General features: G+C 58.8%; 11 protein-coding genes across 13 annotated transcripts; 7 read left to right on the top strand and 4 right to left on the bottom strand.

Annotated features, from left to right (window-relative positions):
* Positions 1 to 1,494: 1,494 nt before the first annotated feature.
* On the top strand, positions 1,495 to 4,567 carry JDV02_008140 (uncharacterized protein). The gene has a single exon (XM_047989709.1). It carries the CDS (start codon positions 1,652 to 1,654, stop codon positions 4,451 to 4,453), a length of 2,802 nt encoding a protein of 933 aa, XP_047845714.1. The 5' UTR covers positions 1,495 to 1,651; the 3' UTR covers positions 4,454 to 4,567.
* Positions 4,568 to 5,512: 945 nt separating this feature from the next.
* JDV02_008139 (uncharacterized protein) lies at positions 5,513 to 7,757 on the top strand. Its single transcript, XM_047989708.1, has 5 exons — positions 5,513 to 5,933; positions 6,046 to 6,470; positions 6,542 to 7,175; positions 7,254 to 7,375; positions 7,462 to 7,757. The coding sequence occupies exons 1-5, from the start codon at positions 5,519 to 5,521 to the stop codon at positions 7,630 to 7,632; spliced, it is 1,767 nt and encodes a 588-aa protein (XP_047845713.1). The 5' UTR covers positions 5,513 to 5,518; the 3' UTR covers positions 7,633 to 7,757.
* Positions 7,758 to 8,395: 638 nt separating this feature from the next.
* JDV02_008138 (uncharacterized protein) lies at positions 8,396 to 9,925 on the top strand. Its single transcript, XM_047989707.1, has 2 exons — positions 8,396 to 8,993; positions 9,133 to 9,925. The coding sequence occupies exons 1-2, from the start codon at positions 8,414 to 8,416 to the stop codon at positions 9,339 to 9,341; spliced, it is 789 nt and encodes a 262-aa protein (XP_047845712.1). The 5' UTR covers positions 8,396 to 8,413; the 3' UTR covers positions 9,342 to 9,925.
* Positions 9,926 to 10,680: 755 nt separating this feature from the next.
* Positions 10,681 to 12,450, top strand: JDV02_008137 (uncharacterized protein). The gene has a single exon (XM_047989706.1). It carries the CDS (start codon positions 10,766 to 10,768, stop codon positions 12,284 to 12,286), a length of 1,521 nt encoding a protein of 506 aa, XP_047845711.1. The 5' UTR covers positions 10,681 to 10,765; the 3' UTR covers positions 12,287 to 12,450.
* A 393-nt stretch (positions 12,451 to 12,843) lies between these two features.
* JDV02_008136 (uncharacterized protein) lies at positions 12,844 to 13,503 on the top strand. Its single transcript, XM_047989705.1, has 2 exons — positions 12,844 to 13,204; positions 13,295 to 13,503. Exons 1-2 carry the CDS (start codon positions 12,967 to 12,969, stop codon positions 13,456 to 13,458), a joined length of 402 nt encoding a protein of 133 aa, XP_047845710.1. The 5' UTR covers positions 12,844 to 12,966; the 3' UTR covers positions 13,459 to 13,503.
* Positions 13,504 to 13,618: 115 nt separating this feature from the next.
* On the bottom strand, positions 13,619 to 14,806 carry JDV02_008135 (Microsomal epoxide hydrolase). Its single transcript, XM_047989704.1, has one exon. It carries the CDS (start codon positions 14,646 to 14,648, stop codon positions 13,668 to 13,670), a length of 981 nt encoding a protein of 326 aa, XP_047845709.1. The 5' UTR covers positions 14,649 to 14,806; the 3' UTR covers positions 13,619 to 13,667.
* Positions 14,807 to 15,259: 453 nt separating this feature from the next.
* JDV02_008134 (uncharacterized protein) lies at positions 15,260 to 17,259 on the top strand. 2 transcript variants are annotated; one of them, XM_047989702.1, is made up of 4 exons: positions 15,410 to 15,642; positions 15,701 to 16,018; positions 16,087 to 16,914; positions 16,967 to 17,185. In XM_047989702.1, the coding sequence occupies exons 1-4, from the start codon at positions 15,458 to 15,460 to the stop codon at positions 17,037 to 17,039; spliced, it is 1,404 nt and encodes a 467-aa protein (XP_047845707.1). In that variant the 5' UTR covers positions 15,410 to 15,457; the 3' UTR covers positions 17,040 to 17,185. The 2 variants fall into 2 exon arrangements, with proteins under 2 accessions (XP_047845708.1, XP_047845707.1); XM_047989703.1 differs by having other exon boundaries at positions 15,260 to 15,642; positions 16,087 to 17,259.
* Positions 17,205 to 18,549, bottom strand: JDV02_008133 (Methylisocitrate lyase). 2 transcript variants are annotated; one of them, XM_047989700.1, is made up of 2 exons: positions 18,318 to 18,549; positions 17,205 to 18,250 (listed from the first exon to the last, which is right to left on the bottom strand). In XM_047989700.1, the coding sequence occupies exons 1-2, from the start codon at positions 18,492 to 18,494 to the stop codon at positions 17,486 to 17,488; spliced, it is 942 nt and encodes a 313-aa protein (XP_047845705.1). In that variant the 5' UTR covers positions 18,495 to 18,549; the 3' UTR covers positions 17,205 to 17,485. The 2 variants fall into 2 exon arrangements, with proteins under 2 accessions (XP_047845705.1, XP_047845706.1); XM_047989701.1 differs by having other exon boundaries at positions 17,205 to 18,549.
* Positions 18,550 to 18,729: 180 nt separating this feature from the next.
* JDV02_008132 (uncharacterized protein) lies at positions 18,730 to 20,916 on the bottom strand. The gene is made up of 2 exons (XM_047989699.1): positions 20,292 to 20,916; positions 18,730 to 20,225 (listed from the first exon to the last, which is right to left on the bottom strand). Exons 1-2 carry the CDS (start codon positions 20,768 to 20,770, stop codon positions 19,040 to 19,042), a joined length of 1,665 nt encoding a protein of 554 aa, XP_047845704.1. The 5' UTR covers positions 20,771 to 20,916; the 3' UTR covers positions 18,730 to 19,039.
* Positions 20,917 to 21,248: 332 nt separating this feature from the next.
* Positions 21,249 to 23,152, bottom strand: JDV02_008131 (Carboxypeptidase C). The gene is made up of 2 exons (XM_047989698.1): positions 22,547 to 23,152; positions 21,249 to 22,487 (listed from the first exon to the last, which is right to left on the bottom strand). Exons 1-2 carry the CDS (start codon positions 22,818 to 22,820, stop codon positions 21,328 to 21,330), a joined length of 1,434 nt encoding a protein of 477 aa, XP_047845703.1. The 5' UTR covers positions 22,821 to 23,152; the 3' UTR covers positions 21,249 to 21,327.
* Positions 23,153 to 26,245: 3,093 nt separating this feature from the next.
* PR1_2 (Cuticle-degrading protease) lies at positions 26,246 to 27,605 on the top strand (the record flags this gene model as incomplete). Its single annotated transcript, XM_047989697.1, has 4 exons — positions 26,246 to 26,524; positions 26,578 to 26,763; positions 26,848 to 27,360; positions 27,414 to 27,605. The coding sequence occupies 4 exons, from the start codon at positions 26,246 to 26,248 to the stop codon at positions 27,603 to 27,605; spliced, it is 1,170 nt and encodes a 389-aa protein (XP_047845702.1).
* Positions 27,606 to 27,651: the final 46 nt, after the last annotated feature.

Genomic DNA, 27,651 nt, shown 5'->3' with positions numbered 1-27,651 from the left:
AACGCTCTCAAGCAGAGATGCCGTGGTTGCATCCGCGGCAAAGTGGCAACCGAGCGGTAAGATAGATGGTATGCGTAGTGAGGAAAAGACGCTGCTCGTCCTCAACGAGGCATATAATGAGCTTGTTGACTGCCCGGAGACCGAGATCGATCGCTTCAACTTAGTCATAGGAGGCGACATATCCTATATAGAAGCGAGGGGTAAAGTATATAGCTCTAACGTAGTAATAGAGATAGAGACGGCTACGAAAGGTGCGAGAGCAACGAGAGGCAGGAGAGGCAGGAGAGGCAGGAGAGGCAGGAGAGGCAGGAGAGGCAGGAGAGGCAGGAGAGGCAGGAGAGCAAGGAGAGCAAGGAGAGCAAGGAGGGCGACGAGGGCGACGATGGCTATAAGGGGAACGAGGTAAACGAGGGTAATAAAGGTAACGAAGGTAATAAGATTATTAAGAACTATAGTAGCTAGAACAATAATATACGCCTCGTAATTTTTATAGTCACTCCGCCTACCCATACTGGTCTCTACTTACTTACTATATCGAGATATTAGCTACTTATAAATAGAGGCTATCGGGCTGACCTCTCCGATAAAGGCTCGCTTCCGCATCTTGCAAAGTGAAAGCTAGGTCATGGAAGTGGTACGGCAGCGTGAAGATGTGTGACGGTGACCGATGTTGCCTTTGAAGATCTGGGGTCCGTGTCGCAATGCCGCCTTGCCTGACGGGCGGCTTCAATGTTATATCGCGGCCAATCAAGGCAGGCGCACCAGCTAACGTGGAACCTCGGCAGGTACCTATAGGGCTGCCCATGGTTGCCTGTGAGTGGAGATGAGGTTGCCCAGTGCAGGAGCGACACCAGGAAGGCGCCACCCTGCTGGCCTGACAGCACTTGCCCACAGTGACGATGATGGCATTCATGTGCGGTACGTATATGCTACACGTATACCTGAAGATGCTGCTGAGGTGTAGAAGGATGCCTTGCTCGGCAACCTCAGGCAACGTTGATGATTCGTTTTCGCGCAAACAAACCATGCGACGGCAGACGCTGTGCAGCGTGGACAACGCATCTGCCTGCTCCGTATGCTGTACGAAGTATGTACCCCATCGAACCATGGCGCCTGCCCGATGCGTCACGTCCTCGTCGCCCCCGCATCGCATCATTACATCACCAGCCGCGTCGCCCGCCACCCCGCACAAAAAAGAGTCAGACCCAGCCCAGCTTCCCCAACAAGCCTCGACAAGGACACGAATGCCTGCATTGCCCAGCTCCTCGTTAGGCTGCAGCCGGGGCTGAACTACATTTCCCGGCACTTCACTTCCATAGTCCCCGTCAGGTCATTAGGCGGCCTCCCGACGCCGCCTGGCCGCGCTCCACCAGGCAGTGCAGGCACGCGGCGATGGCCAAACCTTGCCAATAAAGTACATCAATCGAGCTGCCTGCCTCGTCAAGCTTTGGTTATTTCGTCTCTACAAACATACTGAACAACTGCAAAATTTCTTCGTTGTCGCTCGATATCCTCAACACCCGCGTCCTAGTCCCGAGTCCCTCTGCGATCGACCGCGTATAAAGGCAGTGCCCGCTGCTGTCAGCTCAACCGCCACCCTGGATTCCCATATCCACGACACATCTGCAATCACCTACACATTGCCTACAACATGAGACGACCCGACTACTATGCCAAGCTCCCGCTCTGCGGCTGCTTTGTCGTGGTCCAAAGTCACCGCAAATGGCTGCCTCTCATTAACCTCGACGCCCATTCCACCATCGTATCATCCACCTCGCGCACCGTCCTCAAGCAGACCTTTACCAACCCCAACTCCAAGTCTGCGCTTAATGAGGTCCGTTACGACTTCCCTCTCTACGATGGCGTCTCGGTAGTTGGCTTTCGGTGCACCGTGGGCGACCGCGTCATCACCGGCGTCGTCAAGGAGAGGCAGGCCGCCAAAAAGACGTACGATGATGCCGCGAGCAAGGGCGAGACGGCCGCCCTGTTGCAGCAGAACCTCAGAGTCGCCGACGTCTTCACCACCACGCTAGGAAATGTGCCCGCAGGCGCCAAAGTCACGGTTGAGATCACGTACCTCGGCGAGCTCGAGCACGATGCCGAGACGGATGGGTTGCGCTTGACCATTCCGACCAGCATCGCGCCACGCTACGATTCCGGCAGGACGATTGGTAGCTTCGACAGCATAAAGGTCGGCGGCGGCAAGATCAGCATCACCGTCGACTGCGAAATGGCCGAAGGCTGCTCCATCACGAGTATCCAGTCGCCCACGCATCCCATCTCCGTTCGCATCGGCCACACCTCCGCCTCCGCCTCCGGCGCAGCGAGTCAGCCCGCCTCCTTGCGCCGTGCCTCGGCCACCCTCGCCCTGGGATCCGCGCATCTCGAAAAGGATGTTGTAGTTCAGGTCGTTGCCGACGGCCTTGGTAACCCGACTGCGCTGCTCGAGACGCACCCAACCCTGCCCAACCGTCGCGCCATCATGGCGACCCTGGTGCCGCGCTTCAACCTCCCAGCCGACAAACCCGAGGTTGTCTTTGTGTGCGACCGCAGTGGCAGCATGGGCGTCGGCCAGAAGATACCCAACCTTATCGCTGCCTTGCAGCTTTTCCTCAAATCGTTACCCGTCGGCGCCCGGTTCAACGTCTGTAGTTTCGGTTCAAGCTGCACCTTTTTATGGGAAAAGTCCCGCCTCTACGACAGCCAGGAGACGCTCGACGCCGCAGTTAACCACGTTAAAGGATTCTCGTCCAACTATGGCGGCACTGAAATGTACACGCCGTTGGAAGAGACCTTTCAGCGCCGCTACAAAGATATGAATCTCGAAGTCTTTCTGCTGACGGACGGCGAGATCTGGGAGCACGACCGGCTCTTCGGCCTTATCAACGACAACGTGCAGGAGAGTAAGGGGGCCATCCGCGTCTTTACGCTTGGCGTCGGCGAGGAGGCGAGCTCGGCGCTCATCAACGGCGTTGCACGAGCAGGCAATGGCTTCGCTCAGCGAGTTGCCGAGGACGAAAAGATGGACAAGAAGATCATCCGCATGCTAAAGGGTGCATTGACACCTCACGTTACCGACTATGCGCTCGATGTTAAGTACGGTGACGGCGGCGACGAAGACTTTGAGGTCGTGGAAAAGGTTATGGATGCGCTGTCTCTCGATGTCGGCACGACCAGCCAATCGAGCGAGCCGAGCGGCAACGAACCCATCTCGCTCTTCAACACGGACACCAAGGACGAGGACATGGAAATGCCCGACTCGAAGACGGGCATCGACGCCAAATTCGAGGGCCTACCTGCCGTCCCACGGCCCCGGTACCTGCAGACCCCATTCAAGATTCCCGCGCTCTTCCCATTTAATCGCACCACGGTGTACGTAATGTTATCGGACGAGACCTCACACAGTGGGATGCCAACGTCAGTCATCCTGACGGGCACGTCAGCACGGGGCCCGTTGCGACTGGAGATTCCTGTGACGCCCCTGGCTGACAAAGGGTCTACAATCCACCAACTAGCGGCACGAAAGGCCATCCAGGAGCTTGAGGAGGGCAGGGGCTGGATCACCCATGCTAAGGATACCAAGGGAAACTTGCTCAAGAAGCAATTCGAAGGCCAGTTTGAGCGGATCGTGCAGCGTGAGGCGGTCGGCCTCGGCGTCGAGTTCCAAGTGGGCGGGAAGTGGTGCTCTTTTGTCGCCGTACAAGAGGACAAGGACAAGGAAAAGAGAGGTGACGCAGACGCAAAGGAGCTGGGTGAGTTCGAAGTTGTTCACCCGCCAGAGCCGATAAAGCCCGTCATGTTTGGCGGCGCAGCTCCCCGTCGGCGCATGATGGCTATGCCTGCTGTTGCCTCGGCATTTGCGGCTCCCCCGCCGCCAGCTCCATCGAGCACGCGACCGGCTCCGATATATAGCATGAACGCACCGGGTGGATTTGGTGGCCTGCAGTCCGTCAACAGCCCCAAGATGGGACGATCTGCACAAGCCGGCCCCCGTGGCTTCGGTGAGGGCCCTCGTGCTTTGGGGCTCGACGCAGACGGGGCATCCTTCGGCGCCGAGGACCTCCAACTTCAAGCAGAGATGTCCCCTGCTGAGGAGGGGTTGGACATGCTCCGCGGCGCGATTGGCAGGGGTACCAGACGGGAAAAGGCAAAAGGAAGCCCGCTCGATGTGCTGGCTGCGCTGCAGACGTTTGTAGGAAGCTGGTCGTGGAGCAGGGAGCTGGAAGAGGTGCTAGGTCTGACGCAGAAGGAGGCGGGCTCCAAGGTCCCAAACCTACAGGGAGACGCTCTGGCGACGCTGTGTGCCGTGGCGTACCTGAGGAGGAGACTGGCCGGCGACAAGGACGCGTGGGAGCTGATGGTGGATAAGGCAGAGAGCTGGCTCGAGGACCAGACCGGGGAGGCCAAGGAGGCGCTGGCCAAGAGGGTGAGGGACGCGGCGCTCTTTGCGTAGGTTTGGCAGAGGATGAGCTGGCATTTATGAGGCCATGAATTTCGACTTGCAGGTCACATAACAAGCATATGCGCGCAGACTACTCTGTATACTATATAATGCCGTTGCCCCGCTGCCCTTGTGCATGTCGCCGTTTCTGTCGCAGTCCTTGTTACTCGTATGACTCTCGTTTGACGTGGTGCCCTCGCTCTTCTTTGCTGTAATACCTTATCTATAGCTTCTTAAATGAGGCTAGACCTCTATTTCATACTTTGTGCTTCGTACGTGAATATTTCGCGCCTTCAGTTCAAGTCCATGGACCCCCTTTGCCGTCTCTGGACCAGGCCCCAATAAGACCAGCGTCGCAAAAGAAGGCACACACCACAGCAGGAGATTTGCTGGCTGTCACGTCAGCCCGTCCCGGCCAGAGGGCACACTACCGACGCCTCATGGGCCGGATCCACGCTCTTCGTCGCCCGGTCGGTGCCCCCCAGCCACACTCGAACGGGTGACGCTGCCGATCGCATCTCTGCCGCTTGCCCACCAATCGTGGAGCCCCGTATTCCTCGCGATGGGCCCCAAAGAGCAGTCCCGGGGGAGCGATTTCGATCCCGTGCACGCGCGGGCCCGGGGGCGATGTTGGCGGCCTAATGGGGTATGATGCAACGAGCCCCAACGAGGGCGAGCGGCAGAGATGGTAGCCTGCACTGCACTGCACTGCACTGCACTCTGCACTGCCCACACGTCGGGCGAATAAACTTGTCTCGGCTTTGGATGGAACGAGCAGACCGACGGGGAAAAGGTGGGCCCAGCGGCATAGATGCTGGGCATCTACGGTCTCGCTTTCATCGGTTGGTGGCCTCTATAGAGCGTCATGTCGCGATGGAGGGGACGGTGACGCATGCCGTCGCGCATTGAGCCGGCTTGTCCGCGGAGACGCGGCTGGGATCCAGGACAGGCGCAAGTGGTGGTACGAATTCTAGACTTGTTTATATATATAAGAGAGGGCGAGCAGCAGCTACAGGCATTGCGTCTCCTCGATCGTGGTTGAACCTGCAAAGCATCAAGACGACGACCTTGGCCAAAATGCACCCCGAACAGCTCCTGCTATCGATCCCGTGCCTGCTGGGCGCCGCCTCAGCAGGCCGCCCCGGCACCACCTCAAGCTGCAAGGCGGCGCCGGGCTCGCGGGCGTGGCCCTCCCTCGGCGAGTGGCAGGCGCTCAACGCCTCGGCCGGCGGCCGGCTCCTCTCGCCGGCCCCACCCGGAGCGCCGTGCCACCCCGACCAGCCGGGATACAGCGCGGAGGCCTGCGCGGCGGCGCAGAGGGGCTGGAGGCTCTACGACTGGCACGCGGCGGACCCGGTGTCCATGATGTTGGACCAGTTCGCCAACTACACGTGCCTGCCGCAGGAGCGGTACCCGTGCAGCGGCCAAGGGTACCCCAGCTATGTCGTCAACGCGACGGAGGCGACGCACGTCAAGGCCGCGGTGGATTTTGGTACGTTTTTAGTTGTTTTTTGTATTTTTCGTAAAAGGCTTGAGAGCGAGCCTGAGAAAGCGCAGGCAGCGACATGTTTTTTGTTGACTTATATTGACTGAGCGACGTCTAGCCCGGAAGCACAACGTTCGCCTCGTCGTCAGGTCGTCCGGGCACGATTTTCTCGGGCGCTCCAACGCCCCCGGCTCGCTCTCGGTCTGGGTCCACCACATGAACGGCATCGACTTCCACGAGGGGAGCTTCAAGCTCGCCGGCTCGGGTAGGGTGCTCGGCGGGAGCGCCGTCACCGTCGGCGGGGGGACCGCCATGTACGACATCTACACGGCCACGGACGCGTATAACCAGACGATCGTTGGTGGTGGCGCGAAGAGCGTCGCGGTCGGCGGGTACATCTCTGGCGGCGGGCACTCGACGCTCTCGCCGCGGTACGGCCTGGCCGCGGATAATGTTATTGAGGTGGAGGTTGTGACGCCGCTGGGCGAGGTCCTCACGGCGAACGAGGACCAACACGCTGATCTTTTTTGGGCCCTTAGAGGTGTAAGTTGCGAAAATCACTCGAGGGTATTAGAATCCTATGCTGATTGATTCCTTCTATTCCCCTCTTCCAGGGTGGCGGCAGCACCTTTGGTGTCATGACCAAAATCACCATGTGGACGCACCCGACGCCCAAAATCACTTCACTGACATGGATGGGTGTCACTGACCCCAAAAGCCCGTTCGTCGTTGACCTGGTATCCTACCTCTCCTCCCAAATTCCGTACCTGATGGACAAGGGCGGTCTGTCCGGCTACAACTACGCCAGCTTCGGAACGAAAAGCCCCGTCCCCCTGCCAGGAATCCCCGAGAACATTGCCGGCGTCATGGGCCTCGGCTTCGTCCAGGACAAAGGGCCCGGATTCTTGGAAGAGATCTTCAAGCCGATCAACGACACCGTCAAGAAGCGCTGGTCCGGGCAGGCGTTTGTCTTTTTGGCCACGGAGGAGTTCCCCACGTTCCTGGCGTGGTTCGACAAGTACTTTGACCACAACCCCGCCGGCAACTCGTCCTACATTGTGTCGAGGCTCTTGGACGGACAGACGCTGGCGAGCGACCCAAGGGCTCTTGGGACGGCGATCAAGGCGGCGGGCGGCTCGAGAGGCGGGATGGCGCTGTTCATGGTCGGCGGCAGGGGCGTGCAGAACGCGAAGCCCCGCGGGGGCAACTCGGTCAACCCGGCCTGGCGAAACGCCTACGTGCACGCCCGTAAGTCTTTGTCCATCGATACCAGTCTTGTCGAATCTTTCTTTCAAGCGAGCTTTCCTTGTTAATGTGAGATTTCAGTGTCATCCAGCAGCTTCCCGCCCTTCAACAAGACGGCCGAGCGGGAGACGGTCAAGCGGCTCGACGCAGCGATGCAGCCGCTGCGCGCGCTCACGCCCAAGTCGGGCGCATATCTAAACGAGGTACGTGAAGAAAGCCTAATAAGCCAGCGATTGAAAGTCCCGACAGACGACACAAAGGAGCCACGCTAACCATGAACGACGCGCAGGCACTGCCCTTTGAGAAGGACTGGCAGCACACGTTCTGGGGCAGCAACTACGAGCGGCTGCTCAAGATCAAGAGGACGGTGGACCCGACGGACGTGTTTTGGTGCGCGCCGTGCGTGGGCAATGAACGCTGGGCCGAAACGGCGGATGGGCGTCTCTGTAAGAGAAAGTAACAACGGGGTTGGGAATCGGGCCGGTATTTTGAGGCGGCGTTGACACGCCGAGGTTTTTGTGCCCGTGTAGGTGTTTGTTTCCTTTCGTTCTGTTCATATACTGTGTCGCTCTTAGGAAAATGTAGCAGTGGAATTACTGGCTTTGTGTGAGGCAAACCATGTAAACTTCGGCGTCGGCTCAACAGTCCTTTATTGCCGGGCGAATCTGACCCGATACGCGGGCTGGCGGGCCGGCGTTTGACCACCCGCGCAACTCCGAGTCGAAATGGCCGTCTGCTGGGCTCCACGTGCGGCCGCGGTCATGTCTCGACGCGGGGCCGGGTTACTTTGATGCCGGGGACGGGAGGCGCCATTGCATATACGTATCATAAGTGGAGGAGCAACGGCGATAGACGGGGGATTAGACGCAGGTGCGCGCGCATAAGAGCGTCAATGGCATGACGATGGATGGGCCCATTGGGATCGAGACTGAGGATGGTAAACAAGGCATCGTGACCGCCCGGCGATTTGCAATACCACCTCGGCGGTTTCGGTGGTCCGACGCGGCCGCCTTTTGACTCTGGGTGGGCGTTTAAAAAGGGCGTGGCCAGACAACATTGTTACCCGTCGAACCGGGAGGTGAAATAGTCTTCGATGTTTGTACATGATAATCCCTTCTCGAAGAGTTGTGGCATCCCGCGGACTCGGTCTAAACTGGTCGAGTAAGTAATAACAAACAGCGAGACGACAGTCCATCACTTTAGACAAAACAAAACAACTCTTCAAAAAAAGGACCGCTCTGATGGCGCCGCACGAGACAGCGACCCGGGCCGTCGAAGCCAGCGCCCGCGTCCACGAGCTCCTCCAGCGGCTGCACGCCGCGTCCGAGTCGCAGGAAAGGTCCCTCTCCCAGACCCTCTTCTACATCAAGGTGTTCGTGTCCTACTGCCTCTGGGGCTCGGCCTGGTCGGCCGCGGCCGACGACCACATGCGGGACAAGTACGTCTCGCTCGAGCAGGACAAGTGCCAGTTCATGTACCTGCTCGCCCGGGCCATGGGCGCGCGCAACATCGTCGAGGCGGGCACCAGCTTCGGCGTGTCGACCATTTACCTGGCCCTCGCCGTGGGACAAAACGTTGCCGACGCGCGCGCTGCCGCTGCCGTGGAGGCGGACCAGGGGAAGAAGGCGGCGGCGCTGGTGGGGGGCGGCAAGGTCATCGCGACGGAGCAGGAGCCGACAAAGGCGGCCAAGGCGCGCGAGCATTGGAAGCAGGCGGGCGACGAGGTGGAACCCTGGATCGAGCTCCGCGAGGGTGATGTGCGCGAGACGTTGAAGGTGGCCGAGGGGATGCCGGAGGAGATTGACATGCTGCTGCTCGACAGTGAGTGGTTTCTCGCAGGCCCCTTCCCCTTTCCTTTATTTTCCCTCTCCCCCTTCTCCCACCTTGCTTTGCTTCTTTGTCGCGAAGAATGGCGGGCCATGACTTGAGACTGGAGGCTGACTGACCGCCTGCACGCCAGTCTGGACGCCCATGGCGCTGCTCGTGCTGGAGATTGTCAAGCCGCGGCTGCGCAAGGGGGCGGTGATACTCGCGGACAACACGGTCATGGCGAAGGCGCTGCTCAAGGACTTGTTGGCATACATCCGCGACCCGGCAAACGGGTTCAAGACAATCACGGTGCCGTATTCGGGTGGGCTGGAGATGATTGTGTACATGCCGTCGACTTGACGCCGACAATGATTCCAGTCATTGATGAGCCACGAGCGACTTTGGTGTTAGTTTAGCTCTTGACCTGTTATGCATTGCGGTCGAGTGAAAGCCGTTCAAGTGCGACAAATGCGACAGAGTTTTCAGCAGGGGGATTATTTGATTTGAGTCGCCGGCGATCATATGCTGAACCCAATACGGGGGACCGTTTTCACAAAGTGCAGCACGTTGAGGTCTGCATTTCTGCCCGGAAAGGCGATTCGGAAAAAGCATCTCAAGTTGCACAAAAAGGCGAACTCTTACACAAGTTTGGATATTGTCACGGGTCCTACAAGAGTCTCAGCCCAACAGCCCTATTTTGTACAGAAAGTGGACTTTAGACACTTGAAGAAAAGAGGAGGTACAAGGACGACATTTACGGCAAGCGCTGAGATTTGGTTCTACATGTGGGCGCACGCTAGCCACGGGCCGAATAACTATGACCTGAAGTACTTTATGTTTAGGAAGTAAAGCAATGGCTACCTAGAAAACGGCAGCTGCCAGAAAGTCATCGGAGCCACAGAGATGACGGCCACAAGAGTCTGGTGACTATAGCTACAAGAGTGACGACAGCTACGAGAGCTGATGGCAACAAAAGAGACGACGGCCACGGGAGGGGTAATATCGATGACGATACTTTGTAAATGGAGACATGGATGGAGACAAGACGCCAGCGTCACGACTCTACAGCTCTCACACCAACAACACATCCAGCCAGGGAGAGGCACCTGCTCTAATAAACCTCGCCTGACCACATCACAGACTGCTCGGACCGGGGTGCCTGCGGCGAAAACCGTCTGCTCATCTCACGAGCCTCTTGGCAACCCCATTCCAGTAGTCGCCGAACCGCCCACTCTGCGGCGTTGAGCCTGGCCCGCGGGGGGAAAGGCCTGGCCTAGCCCTGCCCTGGTGAACGGTGGATCGCCGGCGGCGACGTCGAGCCCCCGGATTGGCGGCGGGAGCGGGCCTGGGTCCTGTTTGGCTCTCGGCCGAAGCCAGAGGGTTACGCTAAGAATAGGCAATATTCCTCCCAGGCAGGGGTTAGTTGGTTCCTCCCCAGGGGCAAGTCATCCCACCGACGTTCTCGCTGCTGGTCGTGAACAGAGGGCAGACACAGCAGGCTAACTTACTTCGTAGCTAGTAGCCGTCGTGGACCAGTCCAGGCAGGCTAGCAGTGGTAGTACTAGCTGCAGCCTGGTGGGAAAATTTGCCAGACGAGCGATGAGTTAGTGAGATTTGAGCCGCATGGACCGGAGGGAGGGCAGCCCTATGAAAACCGCCGTGGCGCCATCGTGATGGTGTTTTGAGTCCCGACCTCTCTTGACGCTCTCTTGTCCCCAGTCTCTCGTTTTTGTCTTCTCTTTCGTGCTTCGCCCTCCGGCTTCTTCGCCGCTGCGGACCACATCATGGCCAACATGTTGCTGGCTCTCGGGCGGCCGCAACGTCAAGGCGCCACCCGTAGTCTCACCACCACCCTGGCCGTGTCTCTCGTTTGGCTCCTTGCCCTCGCCCGCCTCGCCGACGCCTCACAATGGACCGTCACCGCTTACTACGCCATATCCATCACGACATACAGCTACACGTACAGCAACTACCAGTACACGACGACCCGCGTGTATACCGACAGCAACCTGCTATCCCTCAGGCCGAGCGCGTCGACGCTCCCAGCCTCGGCGGCCGTTTCGTCCATCACGCTGGGCAGCGGCGACGAGGACGTCGAGACGGTTCGCATCTACCTGCCAATGTCCGTCGTGCCGTCGTCGGACATTAGCGTCTACCGCGGCGTCGACCGCTCGTCGAGATACGAGTACACGTATTACGTGCAGCCCGTGGCGTACACGGCCCCCGCGTCGTGTCCCACGCCCTTCACCGTCACGTCCTCGCGCAGCGTCTCCCTGCCCAGCGCCGTCGCCGCCCAGGTGACGCCGACGTCCACCAGCAGCACCGTCCGCGACTATGGCGACGGCACGCTCTACACGACGGTCATGGCCTACATTGACAAGACGTACTGGCCGACGGGGTCCTCGCTCTCGAGAGACTATACCTACAGCTACTACGTTTCGAGATGCGTGAACCCGCAGTCTTCGTCGACCCCGCGGACGACTTCGCGATACCTGGGAGGGGGCAACGACAGCGGGCCCGGCAATCGCGACGGCGACGTCAACAGCGGCAGCGCCCTATGCGGCGACGATGGGTCCGGCTGTGTCGGCGGTGTCCCCATCTGGGGCATCGTCCTCGCGGCGGTCCTTCCCTCCGTCTTCCTCCTCGGCTTCGTCGAGTCCTTCCTGTGGTTCCGCAGGCTCATGCTCGGTAAGAGCGCCATGCGCTTCGCCACCATTTCGTGGATCCTCCTGTGCCCGCCCATCATCTTTCTCATGCGGCGCGTCCCGCCGCGCCTGGTAGAGGATCAGGAACGCCTGCGGGAGCAGTGGGCCGGCATGGGGGCCGGGCACAAGATCCGTCTGTGGGCGAAGCTGGGGCTGCGGCACCGCTATCCCTTTGAGGTGCTCGGCGAGCACGACAACTGGAAGCCCGACGGGTACCTGGACGAGAGCAGCTTGTCGACGACGACAACGCCGGCTATGAGCGCGGCGTATTCGACGCAGCCCATGGTGCAGCGTCCGCAAGAGTCGCTGCAGCCGCAGGTGGCGAGCCGGGGCTCAAGTATTCGACACCAGCAGCAGCACCAGCGGAGATCTCAGTCGCAGCGGCTGTCGACGGGCATGCCAACGATTCCCGAGCAGCCCCGCGTCCCGCCGCAAGCACGGCTTGCCGGAGAGGGTTCGCCCCCGTCCGCCGTGTCGAGCGTATCCGACGCGGCCCCTGTTTCTGAACCGACACCGCCCCCGATGCCACCCCGGAGACCCGACGGTCACTCAGAGGCCGGGCCGTCCAATTCGAGACCAGATGGAGGCTCGCAGGCGTGAAGGTGTGGTGATGGAAGATGACGGCCATTGGAGGATCCTCGGGAGTTGATTTGAACGTTGGTCCGATACCCAGCCAGGCATGCTCAGCGAATTGCAATGATTCTTCATGTGTTCTCTTTAGACCCATAGCCCGCATTAATGTCAATACCTAATATGCTCGATACGTGCTCTGGCGCCCATTTCGACGTGCGAAGAGACAGTCCCGGAACCGGCGAGTGGGCATTGAAGTCTCATCACCGCGGGCTCCTCCCTCAGCGACAACGACTTGTTGCACCCCGCGGATCGACGCTAACTTAATGAGCTTGTGGCTTGCGGCTGGAACTGCGCGCACTGAAACACACTGATCCCGCTGCCCATCGTGAATGCGGAGCGGCTGACGAAATGACGTGGTAACTGTATTTGTGTCCAAAGCCCGGCCGACGTGTTACCTTTATATTGTCAGGTACTAAAAGAGTGTAAGCTTTCACGCCGTGTTCTTGAGCACTGAGATTCGGTGAGAGGCCAAGTCGAATCAGGGGAAGGAATACGACGGCCGTGACATGGAACCTTTGCCGCAGCCATAACTCGCCTAGACCCCATCTCGTTCGTCTTGCATCCAAATCAAGTCGAAAGCGTCTAGTATTCATCGCATCTTGATCTTTCATCTCATCACAGCACCTCGCACCAGAGCCACCAGCATCATGACCATTGACCACATTGGATTGACCGTCTCCGAGTCCAAGTTCCAGGACACCCTAAATGTCTACCTCGAAGCCCTGAAGCCGCTCGGATACACCAAGGTGCATCAATTCGGGGACTACGTCGTCGGGCTCGGGTCCGCCCAAGGCTGCCCCGACGGCAAGCCGGTCCCCGACTTCTGGCTCGCCGGCGCCAAGGACGTCGGCGAGAGCAAGACTCACATTGCGTTCAAGGCGAACGGTGCGCAATGCCCCGGGCGCGCCTTCGTGTGCGGAGTCGGCCCCTTTGACGCATGGCGCGAGAGCTGACATGACATTTGATATCCTGCAGACCGTGCCACGGTAGACGCTTTCCACGCGGCGGCGCTCAAGGCCGGTGCCAAGGACAACGGCGCGCCAGGCGTGAGGGCCATGTACCACCCGAACTACTATGGGGCGTTCTTGATCGACCCGGCGGGAAACAACTTTGAGGCCGTCTGCCACGCTCCCGCCTAGACTGGCCTGGGGGTACACGATAAGCTGATACCTGCTAGATGTCCCGGAATCGAGGCTGTATTGGAGCCTTGTAGGCGAATGAATATCGTGATATTTTGGGTCGAATAAGTTGAGCGAGGTGCAATCTAAGAAGACATTCTATCAGAACGTGCCAATACACAGCCTTCCCCATCCTATGCCGGCTTGACTTCAGAGTCAGCCATATGCCATCACAGCTTCTTCAAAAACTGCTCAATCGCCTCGTTCGTCTCCCCGGCCCGCTCCAGCTGCACCCAATGCCCCGAGTCCACCTTGACGACCGTCAAGTCCAGTGCCCAGGCGGCCAGCATCTGGGTCTGCTGGTCGGCCCCGGCCTCGGGCTCCCGGGGCACCACGAACAGCGCCGGCTGCGTGATCTTTGCGTCCCCGTAGCCGTCTTCGTCAGGCGCGAACCGGTTCTCCAGCCACATGCGGTACCACCGCGTTGCGCCCGTGTACCTGCCGCGAGCCCCAAAGGCCGCGAGATGCAGCCGCTGGAGGTCCTCGGCGTACCACTCCCCGACGGGCACCCGCCTGTCTTCGCGGACGAACTGCTCCATCCGGTGCAGCGGGTGGAACCACTCGTCCCAGGACGCCCTGTCGGCGGCGAACATGAGGCTCATGGCCGCACCGGGGTTCTTCTCCAGCGCCGCCTGGGCGTTGTTGTCGGCGCTGCCGAGCCATGGTATGTAGCCGAGGAGCTCGAAGCCCAGGGCCTGCTTCGTCATGCTGTTGATGGCGTCGACGTCGAAGGGCGTCCCAAGCTTGGGCGGGCCGACGGCGAGGAACACCAGGGCCGCCCACCTCTCGGGATGGTACGCCGCCAGCCGCGAGAGCAGAGTCGAGCCCACGTCGTGACCGACGCCGACGACTTGTCCCAGGCCAAGGTGATCCAGCAACTCCACGATCTCATCGCCCATGGGCCGGATGCGGTAGCTGTCCACGTCGGTCGGCTTGCTGCTGTCGCCGTACCCTAGCAAGTCGACCGCGACGATGCCATAGCCAAGCGATGAAAAATGTCGTATCTGGTGCTTCCAGTCAGGGATATGTGAAGGGAAGCCATGCAGGAAGAGCAGCGCCGGCAGCGCATCTGTTGGCGGAATGTGGACGTGAGAGATTGTGTGTTGGCGGGACGTCACGAATCCTTGTCTCATCGGCATGGAGAAAGCCATGGTGGGCAATCACACGAGAGGCTTAAGGCAGAGATGGATAGGTCAGGCTGGCGAATGTCGAGGCCCCTGGTGAGGTCTTATAGGGTATGTGTCTGGCATTGGCATCTCACTCCGGTCTCAAGGCGGGGAGTTTTCGGACCCTTTCAGCGACCCTTTGGCGGCATTAGTGCTAGTCTGGATCCTTAGCCAGTGGCCTGCGTCATAGAAGTGGCAGCAAGTAACTATCTGGCTTTGTCGAGCATATCGACAATTACAGGTACTTTCAATTGAATCGCGCTCCTGGAAGGAACTGGACGTGGAGTCGACTGGACGAGGACAGAGAATAGTGCGCTTCGTACGAACATGAGTACATGTTTATATAAAGCAACGAGAGCAACACAAGGCAATAACGATTGGATGCGTGCTAATACTCATCGCAAGTTTGCAAACGACTTGAGCCCATGTAGTCTCTCAAGTGACCACCTTGAGTCTAAAGTAAAGGGGGAAAGGGATCGAATGACTTTCTGAACTGTGTCTGTATTACTGCCTGCGCACCACGTGCACCTTCAGTCCCATCGGCCAAGTTGCAATCGCTGCGCCACATACATGTTTAGCTTCTGTAAAGTCGACATGTCCCTCACGCCAGTGCAACAATTATCCACTTGTCTCGCAGCCAAAACATGTCGGGAAGGCGCACCTTATCATGTAGACCGACTCAAACAGCCGCGACGCTGCGGGGCTTGGGGAGCCGAACTCCTCATTTTGACAAGTCTTAGCATCACGACAACCCAGGTCCGTCGTCGTCGAGTGTTAAAGACGTCGCTGTCATCATGCGACACGCAATGGCTACCCAAGCACAAGCGACGCGCTGGTCCCACGCATTCACAGCGCTGGGATGTCGCCCTTTCTCTACCTCCAGCTCCCCCCGGTCTTCGGGCCTCACGATCAACGCCGACCGTCTCAACGAGACGCTTCACCATACATGCCAATGGGGTGCCGCCCACCGGTATGGAAGGTGAGGCTCTGATGTAAACGCTGCACGGTGGAGGCAGTCTGATGTTGACTCGGTATAGTGATCCAACAGAGACGGGCATGGCTCGCCTCGCCCTCACAGACGACGATGTCCGCGTCAGGGGCTGGTTTGCCGACGAAGTCAAAAGCCTCGGCTGTAGCCTCAAGGTTGATCAGATGGGCAACATGTTTGCCAGGCGCCCAGGCTCCGGCAAGATCAAGGCCCCGATGATAGCCATGGGTAGTCATCTCGACACGCAGCCACGCGGAGGTCGCTACGACGGCATCTTGGGCGTCATGGCCGCCGTGGAAGCGCTCCGTACGCTGCAAGAGAACGACTACAAGACCAACTTCGACGTCGGCATCGTCAACTGGACAAAGTCAGATATCGCCCAACCCCGGCAAACGCAAGTGGGAGGGACCTTTTTGGCTGACACACACATCGCAGCGAGGAAGGGGCTCGATTCCCAAAGTCCATGGTGTCGTCGGGCGTCTGGGCGGGCGCGATCCCCATTGACCAGGCGTGGGATCTGGCCGACGTCTTTCATCCCGCGGCGACGATCAAGTCGGAGCTTCAGAAGCATGGCTATCTCGGGGACGTGGTCTGCTCGAGTGACGCCACAAGGGGCGTCGCTCTGTCCGCCCACTTTGAGCTGCACATCGAACAGGGCCCAATTCTCGAACGCGCGGGGAAGAAGATTGGCGTTGTCTCCGGAGCCCAGGCATACAAATGGCTTACCTTCACGGTCGTTGGCCGCGATGCGCACACGGGCACGACCCCCTTGGAAGCCCGCAGTGATCCGTTGCTTGCGGCTGCCAAGATGATCGCCAGCTCACACGCGATCGCGAAGGAGCATGGAGCCCTGGCCTCAACTGGAATCGTTAAGATTCCGGCAAATTCTTCCACTAATACGATTGCTTCTCGAACTAGCTTCACGCTGGACATCCGACATCCGGAGGATTCCGTCGTTGCCAGGGTGGAGAAGCTGTGTCTCGACTCCTTCCAACACATAAGCAAAGAGGATGGAAAGGGGGTGAGCGTCGATTGGACTCTTGATACTGACTCCCCGGCCGTCAAATTCGATAGAGGCTGCATCCAGGCGGTCGAGGCGGCGGCCACCAACCTTGTTGGCCGCGATGGCTGGCTGCCCATCACGAGCGGCGCGGGCCATGACAGCGTGTACACGAGCAGCAGGTGTCCGACGACCATGATCTTTGTTCCATGTAGGAATGGAGTGAGCCATCACCCGGAAGAGTACTGCAGTCCAGAGGATTGGTGAGCGACCGACGTTATGTCATGCTGGTTACACAGAACTAACATCCCACAGCGCCATCGGCACGCAGGCACTCTTAGACGCCGTTGTGTACTATGATGGGGTAAAGGGCGGCGCGGCGGCCTGAGGTCCGGAGCGTCGCTTGGGTCATGACCTGACGTGGTACCAGGGTAGTGTGAGAGAAAGCTCATGTTGCTTGTGTCGGGCGTAGACGATTGAGGCGCTCATTCAGATGTTGGCCGTTGAGCCCCGTCATTTTTGCCTAGTCACTGTGAGATCCGTGCTGTTACCACAGCCCTGAGCAAAGTTTCCCCTTGTCGTTGTTAAATTGATTCCCTAATGCTGGCCATAATGTGGTCGGACCTAGAGCTGCATACGTCCATTACTGCCCAGCTATTGCCGTCGTCGCCGCCAGGCGGGCTCGCGGCTTCTGCCTGTTCCCGTTGTACTCCGTTACTACATTTGCCTTCGCTGCTGTCATTTCTTCCGTTTTCACCATGCTGGCATCGCCACTCCAACACACTCTTGTTGAAACGGCCAGATAGAACAGTTCATATCCGATGGCGCTGCTTCCTATACCCCAGAGTACATGGAGCCTCCGGCCTCGGCGTCAACGGCCATGGCTTTCTCGAGGCCAACCACCGTAAACAGCTTCTTTGGTGTAAAGTCCTTGCTTATGCCCGTGGTGCCCGTCTTCTTCAAGTGCTGCAGCGAGGCCTTGATGGCCTCGTAGGCGGGCGCTATCGTCAGAAAGGGAAAGATGATGATCTTGAAGCCAAACTCGCGAGCCTGGTCGGGCGTCCACGACGGCGTCGCCCCGTTCTCCACCATGTTGAGCAGCACCGGCGTCGGGGCGAGCGCGCGACACACGCCCCTCGCCTGCTCCTCCGTCTGGACGCCCTCGAGGAACGCCACGTCGGCGCCGGCCTCGACGGCGAGCTGCAGCCTCCGCAGCGCCTCCTCGTAGCCGTCCGTCTGGAGCGCGTCCGTCCGCGCGATGATGACAATGTCCGAGCCTGCTCGCCGGCGCGCCTGGACGGCCGCCGCGATGCGCTGCCGGAACGTCTCGGCGGACTCGACGCTCTTCCCGCCCAGGTGGCCGCAGCGCTTCGTCTGGATCTGGTCCTCGATGTGTAGGCCCGCGACGCCGCTGCGGTGGTACTGCTCGATGGTGCGGGCGATCATGTTGGGGCCGCCGTAGCCGGTGTCGGCGTCTGCGATGAGGGGCGTGGACGGGTCCAGGTTGGCAATCATCTCGGCGTGGGCGCGCATGTCGTTGAGCGAGGCGAAGCCTAGGTCGGGCTGGCCGAGCCGGGAGGCGCTCGTCCCGGCACCGGTCTTGTTAGTGTGTCTGGTCAGCGACTTGCTGTCGCGATGATGGAGCCGCCCGCGAACTCAAACTCACCATGTAGATGCAGTCAAAGCCCACCTCGAGGGCGATGCGGGCGCTGAAGCCATCGTAGACGCCTGGCGCGACGATGAAGGACTCGGGGTCCGTGACCATCTGGCGTAGCTTTGTCGCGGCAGACATTTTGGGGAGCGGATGAAGTAGACGGCAAGAGAGTAGAGTATCTTTGGCCATGGACAGGCTCTTGACGCCAAAAGAATCAACACCTCCCCTTAGCACTTATACGCGTCGTTAAGGTCGTCTATAAGGCCGATATCGCGCGGGAATGCCGCGGGTGGGAAACGCAAGGATAACGTCCGCCACCGAGGGCCAACTGCCGTTAATAACCACCCGTGGCATTCCCGCGCGATATCGGCCTTATAGACGACCTTAACGACGCGTATAAGTGCTAAGGGGATTCTTAATACCTTCGGCGTTAAGAACCTATCTATAGCTAAAGAAACGCAAGGATAACGTCCGCCACCGAGAGCCAAGTGCCGTTGATGAGTGAACACGGTCCGTCCGTGCCGCCGCCAGCACCAGCTCTACGGTAATTGAGGGCTGATGGCGGTCTAGTGGAGGCTAAAGTCCTTCTACTTGTACGTCTGGTGGGCGATGCATCCGCCAGTCCCCGAGGGGCCAAGCTCGTGTCTTCACCAGGACATCTGTTCCGGGGCCTAACGCAATTATTTTGACTACCTCATGTATTGCCAAGTCGGGCTCCAGGGCTCTGCACCGGCTCAGACGCCGGAAAGACACGAAAACATGTTGTCGTGTCCTGACAGGTATCCCGCCATCCCTCCTCCGCTCGTCGTCTGCTCCTCCCGCCCGTCAGCGTCCCATCCGGACGGCTTGATCAGGTCCTCAATGGCCCAGGCGATTCTCTCCGCGCCGAGCTTCGCACCGCCAATGTTTGGCGCCGCTGGGCCGAGCTGGAGCGACGCGAGCCTCCCGCTGACGAACAGCGGCACCCCGTCCGTCCACATCAGGTCCTCGTTCAGGCACGGGAACCCGCCGAAGCCTTGGACCGGGTGCTTCTCCAGCATGCCCTGTAGGTACGGCAACGTCCGAAAGTCAGTCTGGATGCCCGTGGCGAAGTAGATGTAGTCGAACGCGGGGAGGCCGTCGACGGGAGGCTCCGTCGACACCGTCCAGCGGCCCGCGTCTGCTCCTCCATCATCTGCGTCGCAGTCTGCTGATTCCTCAAAGCGGGCGTCCTTGAGGGACGTCCTCTCAAAGAGCGCCAGCTTGCCTGCCGCGATGTGCTTCTTGAGCCTCTTGTTGAACAAGGGCGTGACGCTCCCGCCGCCACGGGCCTCCTTGATGATGGCCAATCGCTCCTCGTCCGAGTCTGCCGTCCAGAAGCGCGCCTGCTCGGCGTTCTTGTACTTGCCCATCCACTGCAGGTCCACGTCGAAGTGCTTTATGCGCAACGGCCCGCGCATCATGTGCCAGACCTTGGTGACGCCTCGGCGGATGGCTAGATCCGACAGCTGCGCTGATGTGAGGCCCCCTCCAACGACGAGGACGTGCGTTGGCCGGCCGGCCTCCATGCGTGACGTGACGACGGGGTCCGGGAACGCCTGTATCTGCATGCTGTGACAGGCCTGCCGCAGCTGAGCTTGATTCGCGGGCATCGAGGGCAGACGAGGTATCTGAGGCCCATTCGCGGGACCGACTGCGAGCACAACGACCTTGGCGTAGCGACGAACGCCATCAGCCGTCACAGTGAAGAGCTTCTCGTCGTCGATGGAAATACCCCTGACCACGCCATAGTCAATGTTTTGCAGGGCCCCTTTCTTCACCAAGCCCGCACCGAGGTTGTATCGTGAGACCACGTCCTCGCAATTGTCGCAGAACAAGGATTGCGACGGCGTGTAGTAGTCGTTGTGATCCCGCAGGTTGATGGCCACTCTGGCTTCCTGCCTTTGCGTAGTTGAGGTCAGTTACACTTGCATCTTGCATCCAAAGACGGGGTCGAACGCTCCTCACTTTTTCCCGCATGCCTTGCTGCCCGCCGCCTTCTTCTTCGCATGCTTGCTCATCTCCTTGCCCACGCAGTTGCGGATCTCGACGAGCTCCCCCTCGCGCTCTTCGCGGTAGGCGTGGGCCAGCAGCGAGTCTCGATCCAAGGGGTCCACGTGCCAGAGCATCGGGCTGCGAAGATGAGAGATGTCGTACGTGCGAAACAGCCGCTTCCAACGACCTAACCACGACTCGTCCGTGGAATCGAGCACGAGCATCTTGTACTCGGGGCGAGATCGTGTGAGTCCTCTGTGGGACACTTTGCCGCTTCGGACATGCTTGAGCGAGACTTTGCTGCCGTACTTTCCGATCCAGTGGTACCGACGGTGCTCCTCGTCGGTAAAGAGCGCGGCTGGCGTGTGCTCGCGTAGTCGGGCTGCCGTAGCAAGACCGCAAGGCCCCGCGCCGATGATGATGACATCGTAGACCTCGCTGTCAGTCTCCATTATACCGCGCGTGAGGCTCACTCGGAGACGATCAAGGATGAATGTAGCTCAAGGCAAGCCGGCAGTCAAGCGAATATATCGTCCACGAGGCCATTTTCAGTTCCGAGTACCCTTGCGGCCAATATTCAGACCGTTTCAATCGTGACGTAGCGTAGCCCCAAGGTCTCGTGCATGCGCCATTCACCTTGATGGCCAAGTGAGCACGAAGGGTCCTAACCATCAAGGTGGTTGGGGATGCCACGTCTCAGCGACGCGACGACCACTAATACTGTAAATAGTAGCATTGCCCGGTAATAGCATTGGCGCGACTTGGGCAGCGTGTGCTCCGGGGAATGGTGACTTTTGACTCTCTCGCAACACGTCCCATTATCGGAGACGGGGCCAACCCAGCCGCCCACAACGATATGCATTGCAACGGGAATAGACCCACGACCGGTGTCTCTGAAAATGACGATAGTGTATAGACTGATAATAGACTGGCCGTCTGTCTGGCTAATAGGGCTATGTACATGGTCCTACAGAGACCGAGTCCGCTCGTCGGCACGCCGCCTCACGACTCATTTAGACTTCCACTCCCCCGCCAGCCAGCGGTTGAAGAAGTCGAGGGATGCTTCAGGCTGATCCATCGGAGTCATGTGGCCCGCGCCAAAGATCTGAAGAAAGGCAAAATTCTGAGCCGTCGTGATCTTGCCGTAGTCCTTGCCCCCTGCCGGGGTCCGGAGCGTCTGAGGCTGGGCGCCGTTGAAGGCATTCTTGCCTGGCCAGTCAAGCGCCTTGGTCCACGCCTGGTTGCCCAGCCAATTGCAGATGAAGTCGGCGTCGCCCGCATAAATAAGGACGGGAATCTGCTCGAGCAGCTTAGGCACGTTTCGGTGCTCGGGAAGCATCCAGTCGCCGTGGGCCGCAAAGTTGCGGTTGACGTCGTTGTTGCAGCTCTCGAAGCCGGACACCTCCACGCCCAGAGCCTCAATCACTTCCTTCTTGTTGAGGTACTTGGAGATCCAGTCGAGTGCAGGATAACAGAGGTTACCTCCTTCGCACTCCTTGCGGACATCGTACACGTTCTTGCCAGTCTGCTGGAACGGCCCGAGCATTTCGCCATTGCAGTATGAGGTAGCGCTCGAGCATGCCTTGGGGTCTTTAGTGTCGTAGCACGACTTGATGAGCTGTTCGCATTTAGGCAGCGCATTGTCCATCGATTGGCAGCTGCCTTGGTCGAGTACGGCAGGGTAGCCTCCCTCCCCGCAAGCCATAGGTCGATAGAACTTATATTGGGTCAGGGGGTCCGTCAGGCCATTCCCGATCAGTGCGCTCTTGAGATTGATGTTGCGGTCACTGTGGGACAGGATCTCGGCAGAGAAAACAGGGATGTAGTGTCCAGCATACGACTCGCCAGCAATGTGGAACGGCTGCTTCGAGTACTCGGGAAACTGTTGGAAAAACAGGGTCAAGAGCGCGTAGATGTCCTTGCTGGCAGCTTCCGTGGTGTCCACCTGCCCTTTACTGTACGAGAAGCCCGTGTTGACGGGTTGGTCGAGGAAAATGACGGACGCGTTGTTGTTCCAGGAGTGAGGGTTGCTGACGACCTGAATGTTCTCATCAATCTTGGCAGGTCCAAGCTCCAGAAAGAGCCCGGTGAGCGACGAACATCCAGGACCGCCGTTGAGCCATAGAACGACAGGATCGTTCTTGGGGTCGTTGCGAGACTCAAAGAACCCTATGACAGTAGGTTTAGCTCCTCCAGTCCCACACGCGCGCATTCGTGCGGTGACTTACAATAGAAGAGATGCTTGTCCTGCTTTTCGTCGTCGAGATAGCCGCTGTACTGCTTGACCTTGTCGACACCCAACTTGGACGGGTCGACCTTGTTGACGCGCAGATTGTAGTTGGAGAGGGCACCGCCGTTTGTGCTCTCTATGCTGGAGCCTCGGACAATGGCGTCCCAGTGGTCGTCGGGTCTCTGAGAGCTCGCCTTGGGCTGACTGCCGACGGGACCCAGTGCAAGAGCCGAAGATGCGCCCAGGAGGGCGGTCGCCAGCATTGCCTTCATGATGGAGCGATGTGACACTCAGGGAAGGTAGTCTTGAGCTTTGGCGTCGATGGCCGGTTCAAGTCGATGCTCAAATATCGATACCTATGGTATACAGCGAAGGACTCCGGCCAAAAGTACGAAGATGCAATGGGATGAAGATGCACGCGAGCAACGTAGCCGACGGAGACGAGTCGGTTAGGCTAAACGCCATGAATATATGTGCCCGCCACGCCTGATGTTCATCCATCCACTGGCGGCAGGCGCAGCGCACGCCGTGCTCGCCTGGCAATCTTCATGATATCATGGCGCCGGCGAGTCATCGCTTGCCGTCGTCCCGTGGAGACAACCACAGAGCATGAGCATCCCTAAGACGGGACAGGAAGGTCCGGCCGCGGCGCACGTCCCGATGACCAGTCCTTGGCCCTTCGTCCGGGTGCGATTCCCGGGGGACACCCAGGACGCAGTGGTGCGCAGGAAACGATCATGCCCAGAATAAGCAGGTCTGCTCACTACGGGGGGCACTTTTTGGTCGTACAGCCGGAGAGGCGGAGCATCGGCGGAGCCTCAGATTCGATCAGGCGCCGACTCTCCACCCCCGAAACCACCGGCCCACCACTGACGGAGCTGCATCTCATCAAGCATCGCCGAGCCCGGGGGGCCACCTACCTACCATACCGCGCCATGCCGCTCCTGCCACACTGATGGGTGGTGGCTAGGCCTGCTCGAGAATGACTGATGTGCGCCTGCCGACCACCGCTTGCCCTGTACTACGAGCACATTGACTGGATGAAGGGCCGAATGAATGAATGGTCAGGGCAAGTGCCACGGGAGAACACAGGGGGGGACGCGTTTCAACATCACTAGGCCGGGTGAGTTGACGCCGCTCCAGTGGCCTCGGAGCTGAAAAGGTTGCCAGGCTCATCAGGCCGAGGCCGTCATGCTGTCGGAGGCGGGGCTGGAAATACTAACTACAGGCTTGGCAATATATGCCGACGATCCTTTGCGTTGTGGGGTGCAGATTCGAGGTGGCAACTGGGAACTGCCGGCTCGGCGAAGTGCCGTCGCGGACAGACACAAAAACGCTCGGTTCCCGGCGGCGATGGGGAAGAAAAAAAGCACCGTTGAGCGCGGCCGAGCAGGTTTAGGAGCGTGCGCACGTCACAGCCAGAGACAACATGTTCCAAGAACCTTGGACTGGACTGCACTTGGACTCTAAGCGAGCAGGGCGAGCGAGCCCTCGCCTGTTGTCGCACGTGGTGGGTTCGAGCCTGCAATTTCGGTCAGTTGCTACGTTGATCTGTCCGTGACTCAGACAGACCCGCGTGATAAAAGTGAAGCTGTCACCACGCGAGTGTTGCAGGGTCTTTGCCCCGAGCCCCAGCGCGGTGCCGCACGATAGCATATTCATCATCGAGAGGGTCGCGCGGTCGCGGATCCTATCTAGAGCGAGCCAGCAACTCGTGGCGTAGGATTATCGTCGATCGCCGTACCCATTCCGTGGTCAAAGGTACCGAATTGACAAAAGGGGCATAGGCGCACGGCGGATGAAGAGACCTGGATGGGCTATGAAGCGAGGAAGAAGAGGATCTATATAGGTGGCCGAGCGAGAGAAAGAGCAGTGAAAGAGTCGGTCAACTGGGAGGCTGGCTAACCTACAACACCGCACATACATCAGCCGAGCCCATGACATAATGCCCGTGATCCGAGCCCTTGCCTTTCTTTTCTGGTGTTTTCTCCCTGCCTGCCTTGCCTGCTAACCAGTACCCTCTGTCTTGAGAGCTTACGTGACGTACATGTATGCTGCCAATATTTACGAGCGCGTCTCCCCGGTTCGCACTTGAGGGTGGGGTGGTTGGCTGGTTCGGGAAGTCCGAGAACGCGAAGAACCCAGAGTCGAAGGTATAAAGGTCAGCCCCATCCCTCTTGGAGAAGCTCGAGCAGCTTCTATTGTGGGAGGTGTGCGCCTTTGCGATCAGCAAGGGGCCGGCGCGTCTGCGTGTAACATCATTTCTCATCACTGCCCGTCTGGTTCGTCGGGTAGATCACAATGCATGGCGGTAGGTTGTCGCACCGCATATTGAACAGGAAGGCATGTCAGAGCGATCGGCATCTGTAACAGGTATTCAATCGATTGGGAAGGCAGCTCAAGTGATCGGCGCGGCGCGGCGGAGAACCATGGGGTGAACCTTCCCGCCTGATGCATGGAGCTAGGCCACGAAGGTTCAAGGTCAGAGGCGACATCACCGCCGACTCAGTCAGATACCGCCAGGTCACTGACACTCAGCTCATGGTCTGCTTCGGTCTTATTCTGGTATCTCTTGGCAAGCGAAGAGAACTTTGGCAGCATTGAATTGAAAGCCTGTGGACATTTATGCGCTGCGCACCGAGCCTTCCTACCTGTTCATTGTGCGCAGGCAAAGAGAACAACTCTGTTGATGCCTCTTGTCAGCTGCGGCCCGAAATATCGGAAACAGCCAGCGCCAAAGGAGAGTTGCCGCAACGGCGAGAGCCCGCCTACATCCATCAGTGGCAAGATGGAGCGCCACCACAGGCAGCTCACGTTGACGACCCCAGAAATCGATACCGAAGCCTGGGGAGTGCCGTCTAGTGGAGACAAAAAGGTGCGCCATCATCCGGCAGCGTTTTTGCTCGATGCCAAAAATAGCAAGTCAAGGCCCGTCCCGGCCGCTTGGGTGCAGCCCTTAGCCCCGGGGATGTGCCTCGGTGACATTCTTGTGGCTTGCGAGGAAGATGTGTGCTACGATTCATTAAGCAGTCGCCAACGCCGTCTGATGCCTTGTAGTCCACTCCTTACAGATATCAAGGCAACGGCCGGAGACGTGGGCGAGCCAACACCGCCTTGGACTCTGGCAGCTGCCCGCACTCGTGTCCGTGATTCGTTACGTCCGAAATGACGGCGGCATCCTCCTTGATCTCAACTAATCATAGCTTCGTCGGAGAAAGCCACGCTACCTCTGCTAACGTTGGACTAATTTCTATCGTCAAGGCGCAAACTCCCGATGTTTTGTCATGCCAAGGGGTGCCCCCGACGGCGACCAGCCTCGAACGGCAAGGCGGTGGACGACACAGCAACGTGGACTAAGATCTATACAGAAGCTGGATTCCTGCTGGCGCGAATAGACTTGCCATCGTCTCGTGCAACGCGTGACGCCGTAGACATGATCACAGTGTACTGCTGTTACCAGCCAAATCTTGTATGATGGCGGTGGCAGGATAACCTCCAGTCCCTAGGAGGAAGGTCTTGAGCCTTCCAGTATGCTTTTATGGCGACAGTCGTTGTGAAGTTTGCAATATAAATACGGACCTGTCTCCCGAGTGTATGGACATCAAGAAGCTTTTTCTCATCATCACTCGGGGTGACTCGAAGCCATCTATCATCTACACAAATCTTCGTTCCCGCACAACATTGAACGACCAGCATCATGCGTTTGTCATTGCTCCTCTCGATCCTGCCCATGGCGCTGGCTGCGCCGGCTACTAAGCGTTCCGAGCCCGCTCCTCTCCTGGTTCCACGTGGTAGCCATGAGCTCATTGCCGACAAGTACATTGTCAAGTTCAAGCAGGGAAGCGCCTTGTCCGCTCTTGACGATGCCCTTAGCTCCTTTGGTGGCAAAGCCGACCACAAGTATGACAATGTCTTCAAGGGCTTTGCGTTGCACCTGGATGAGGCCAAGCTCAAGACGATCCGCGACCACCCTGATGTAGGCTTCTCTATTCGCTCTGATTACCAAGCACAATGTTGACCAGGTTCCAGGTCGAGTATGTTGAGCAGGATGCCATGGTCACACTCTCCGGGTTCGAGTCCCAGCAAGATGCCACATGGGGTCTCTCCCGCATCTCTCATCGCCAGGCTGGCGCTTCAACCTACGATTATGACTCAAGCGCTGGGGAGGGAACCTGTGCCTATGTCATCGACACTGGCGTCGAGGCAGACCATCCTGTACGTTCCGATGAATGGTCGCACCTTCGTAACCGTTGCGCTTCATAAGAGGCGGCGCCTGGGGCTTTGACTGACGTACAGCAGGAATTCGAGGGTCGCGCCACGTTGCTCAAGTCCTTCATCGACGGACAAAATGCCGACGGAAATGGCCACGGAACGCACGTTTCAGGGACCATCGGCAGCAAGACATATGGTGTGGCCAAGAAGACAAAGATCTTTGGCGTCAAGGTGCTCGACGACCAGGGCAGCGGCCCCTACTCTGGCATCATCGCTGGAATGGACTACGTTGCCAAAGACTCAAAGAGCCGTGACTGCCCCAAGGGCTCGGTTGCCAATATGAGCCTGGAGGGTGGCTTTGCGCAGTCCGTAAACGATGCTGCGGCCGCTCTTGTACGCAGCAATGTCTTTCTTGGCGTTGCTGCTGGAAACTCCAACAAGGACGCCGGGCAGTCGTCTCCGGCGTCGGAGACCACTGTTTGTACCGTGGGCGCGACGGACAAGAACGACAATCGGTCGTCCTTCTCCAACTATGGAAGAGTCCTTGACATATTCGGACCGGGAACTGACGTCCTGTCCACTTGGATTGGCGGTAGAACTGTGAGTGTAGCTGCCCCTCCACATGAGACGATTAGTATCACTGACACTGGCAGAACACCATTTCTGGCACATCCATGGCTACGCCGCACATCGTGGGACTCGCTGCGTACCTCGCTGCCCTGGAGGGTAAGACGGGCGGGTCAATTTGTAGCCGCATCCAGGAGCTCGCTACCAAGGATGCCATTAACGGCGTTCCGGGCGGTACTGTCAATCTTCTCGCCTTCAACGGAAACCCGTCGGGCTAGATGGAAGGGTGCGTGTGTGCGTGGGACTTTGCCAAGATACGTACCT

This window comes from Purpureocillium takamizusanense, chromosome 8 (genome assembly GCF_022605165.1).
Source record: "Purpureocillium takamizusanense chromosome 8, complete sequence".
NCBI classification, from domain to species: domain Eukaryota; kingdom Fungi; phylum Ascomycota; class Sordariomycetes; order Hypocreales; family Ophiocordycipitaceae; genus Purpureocillium; species Purpureocillium takamizusanense.
Note: the sequence above shows the minus strand (reverse complement) of the source record. Positions and strands in the feature narration are given on the sequence as shown.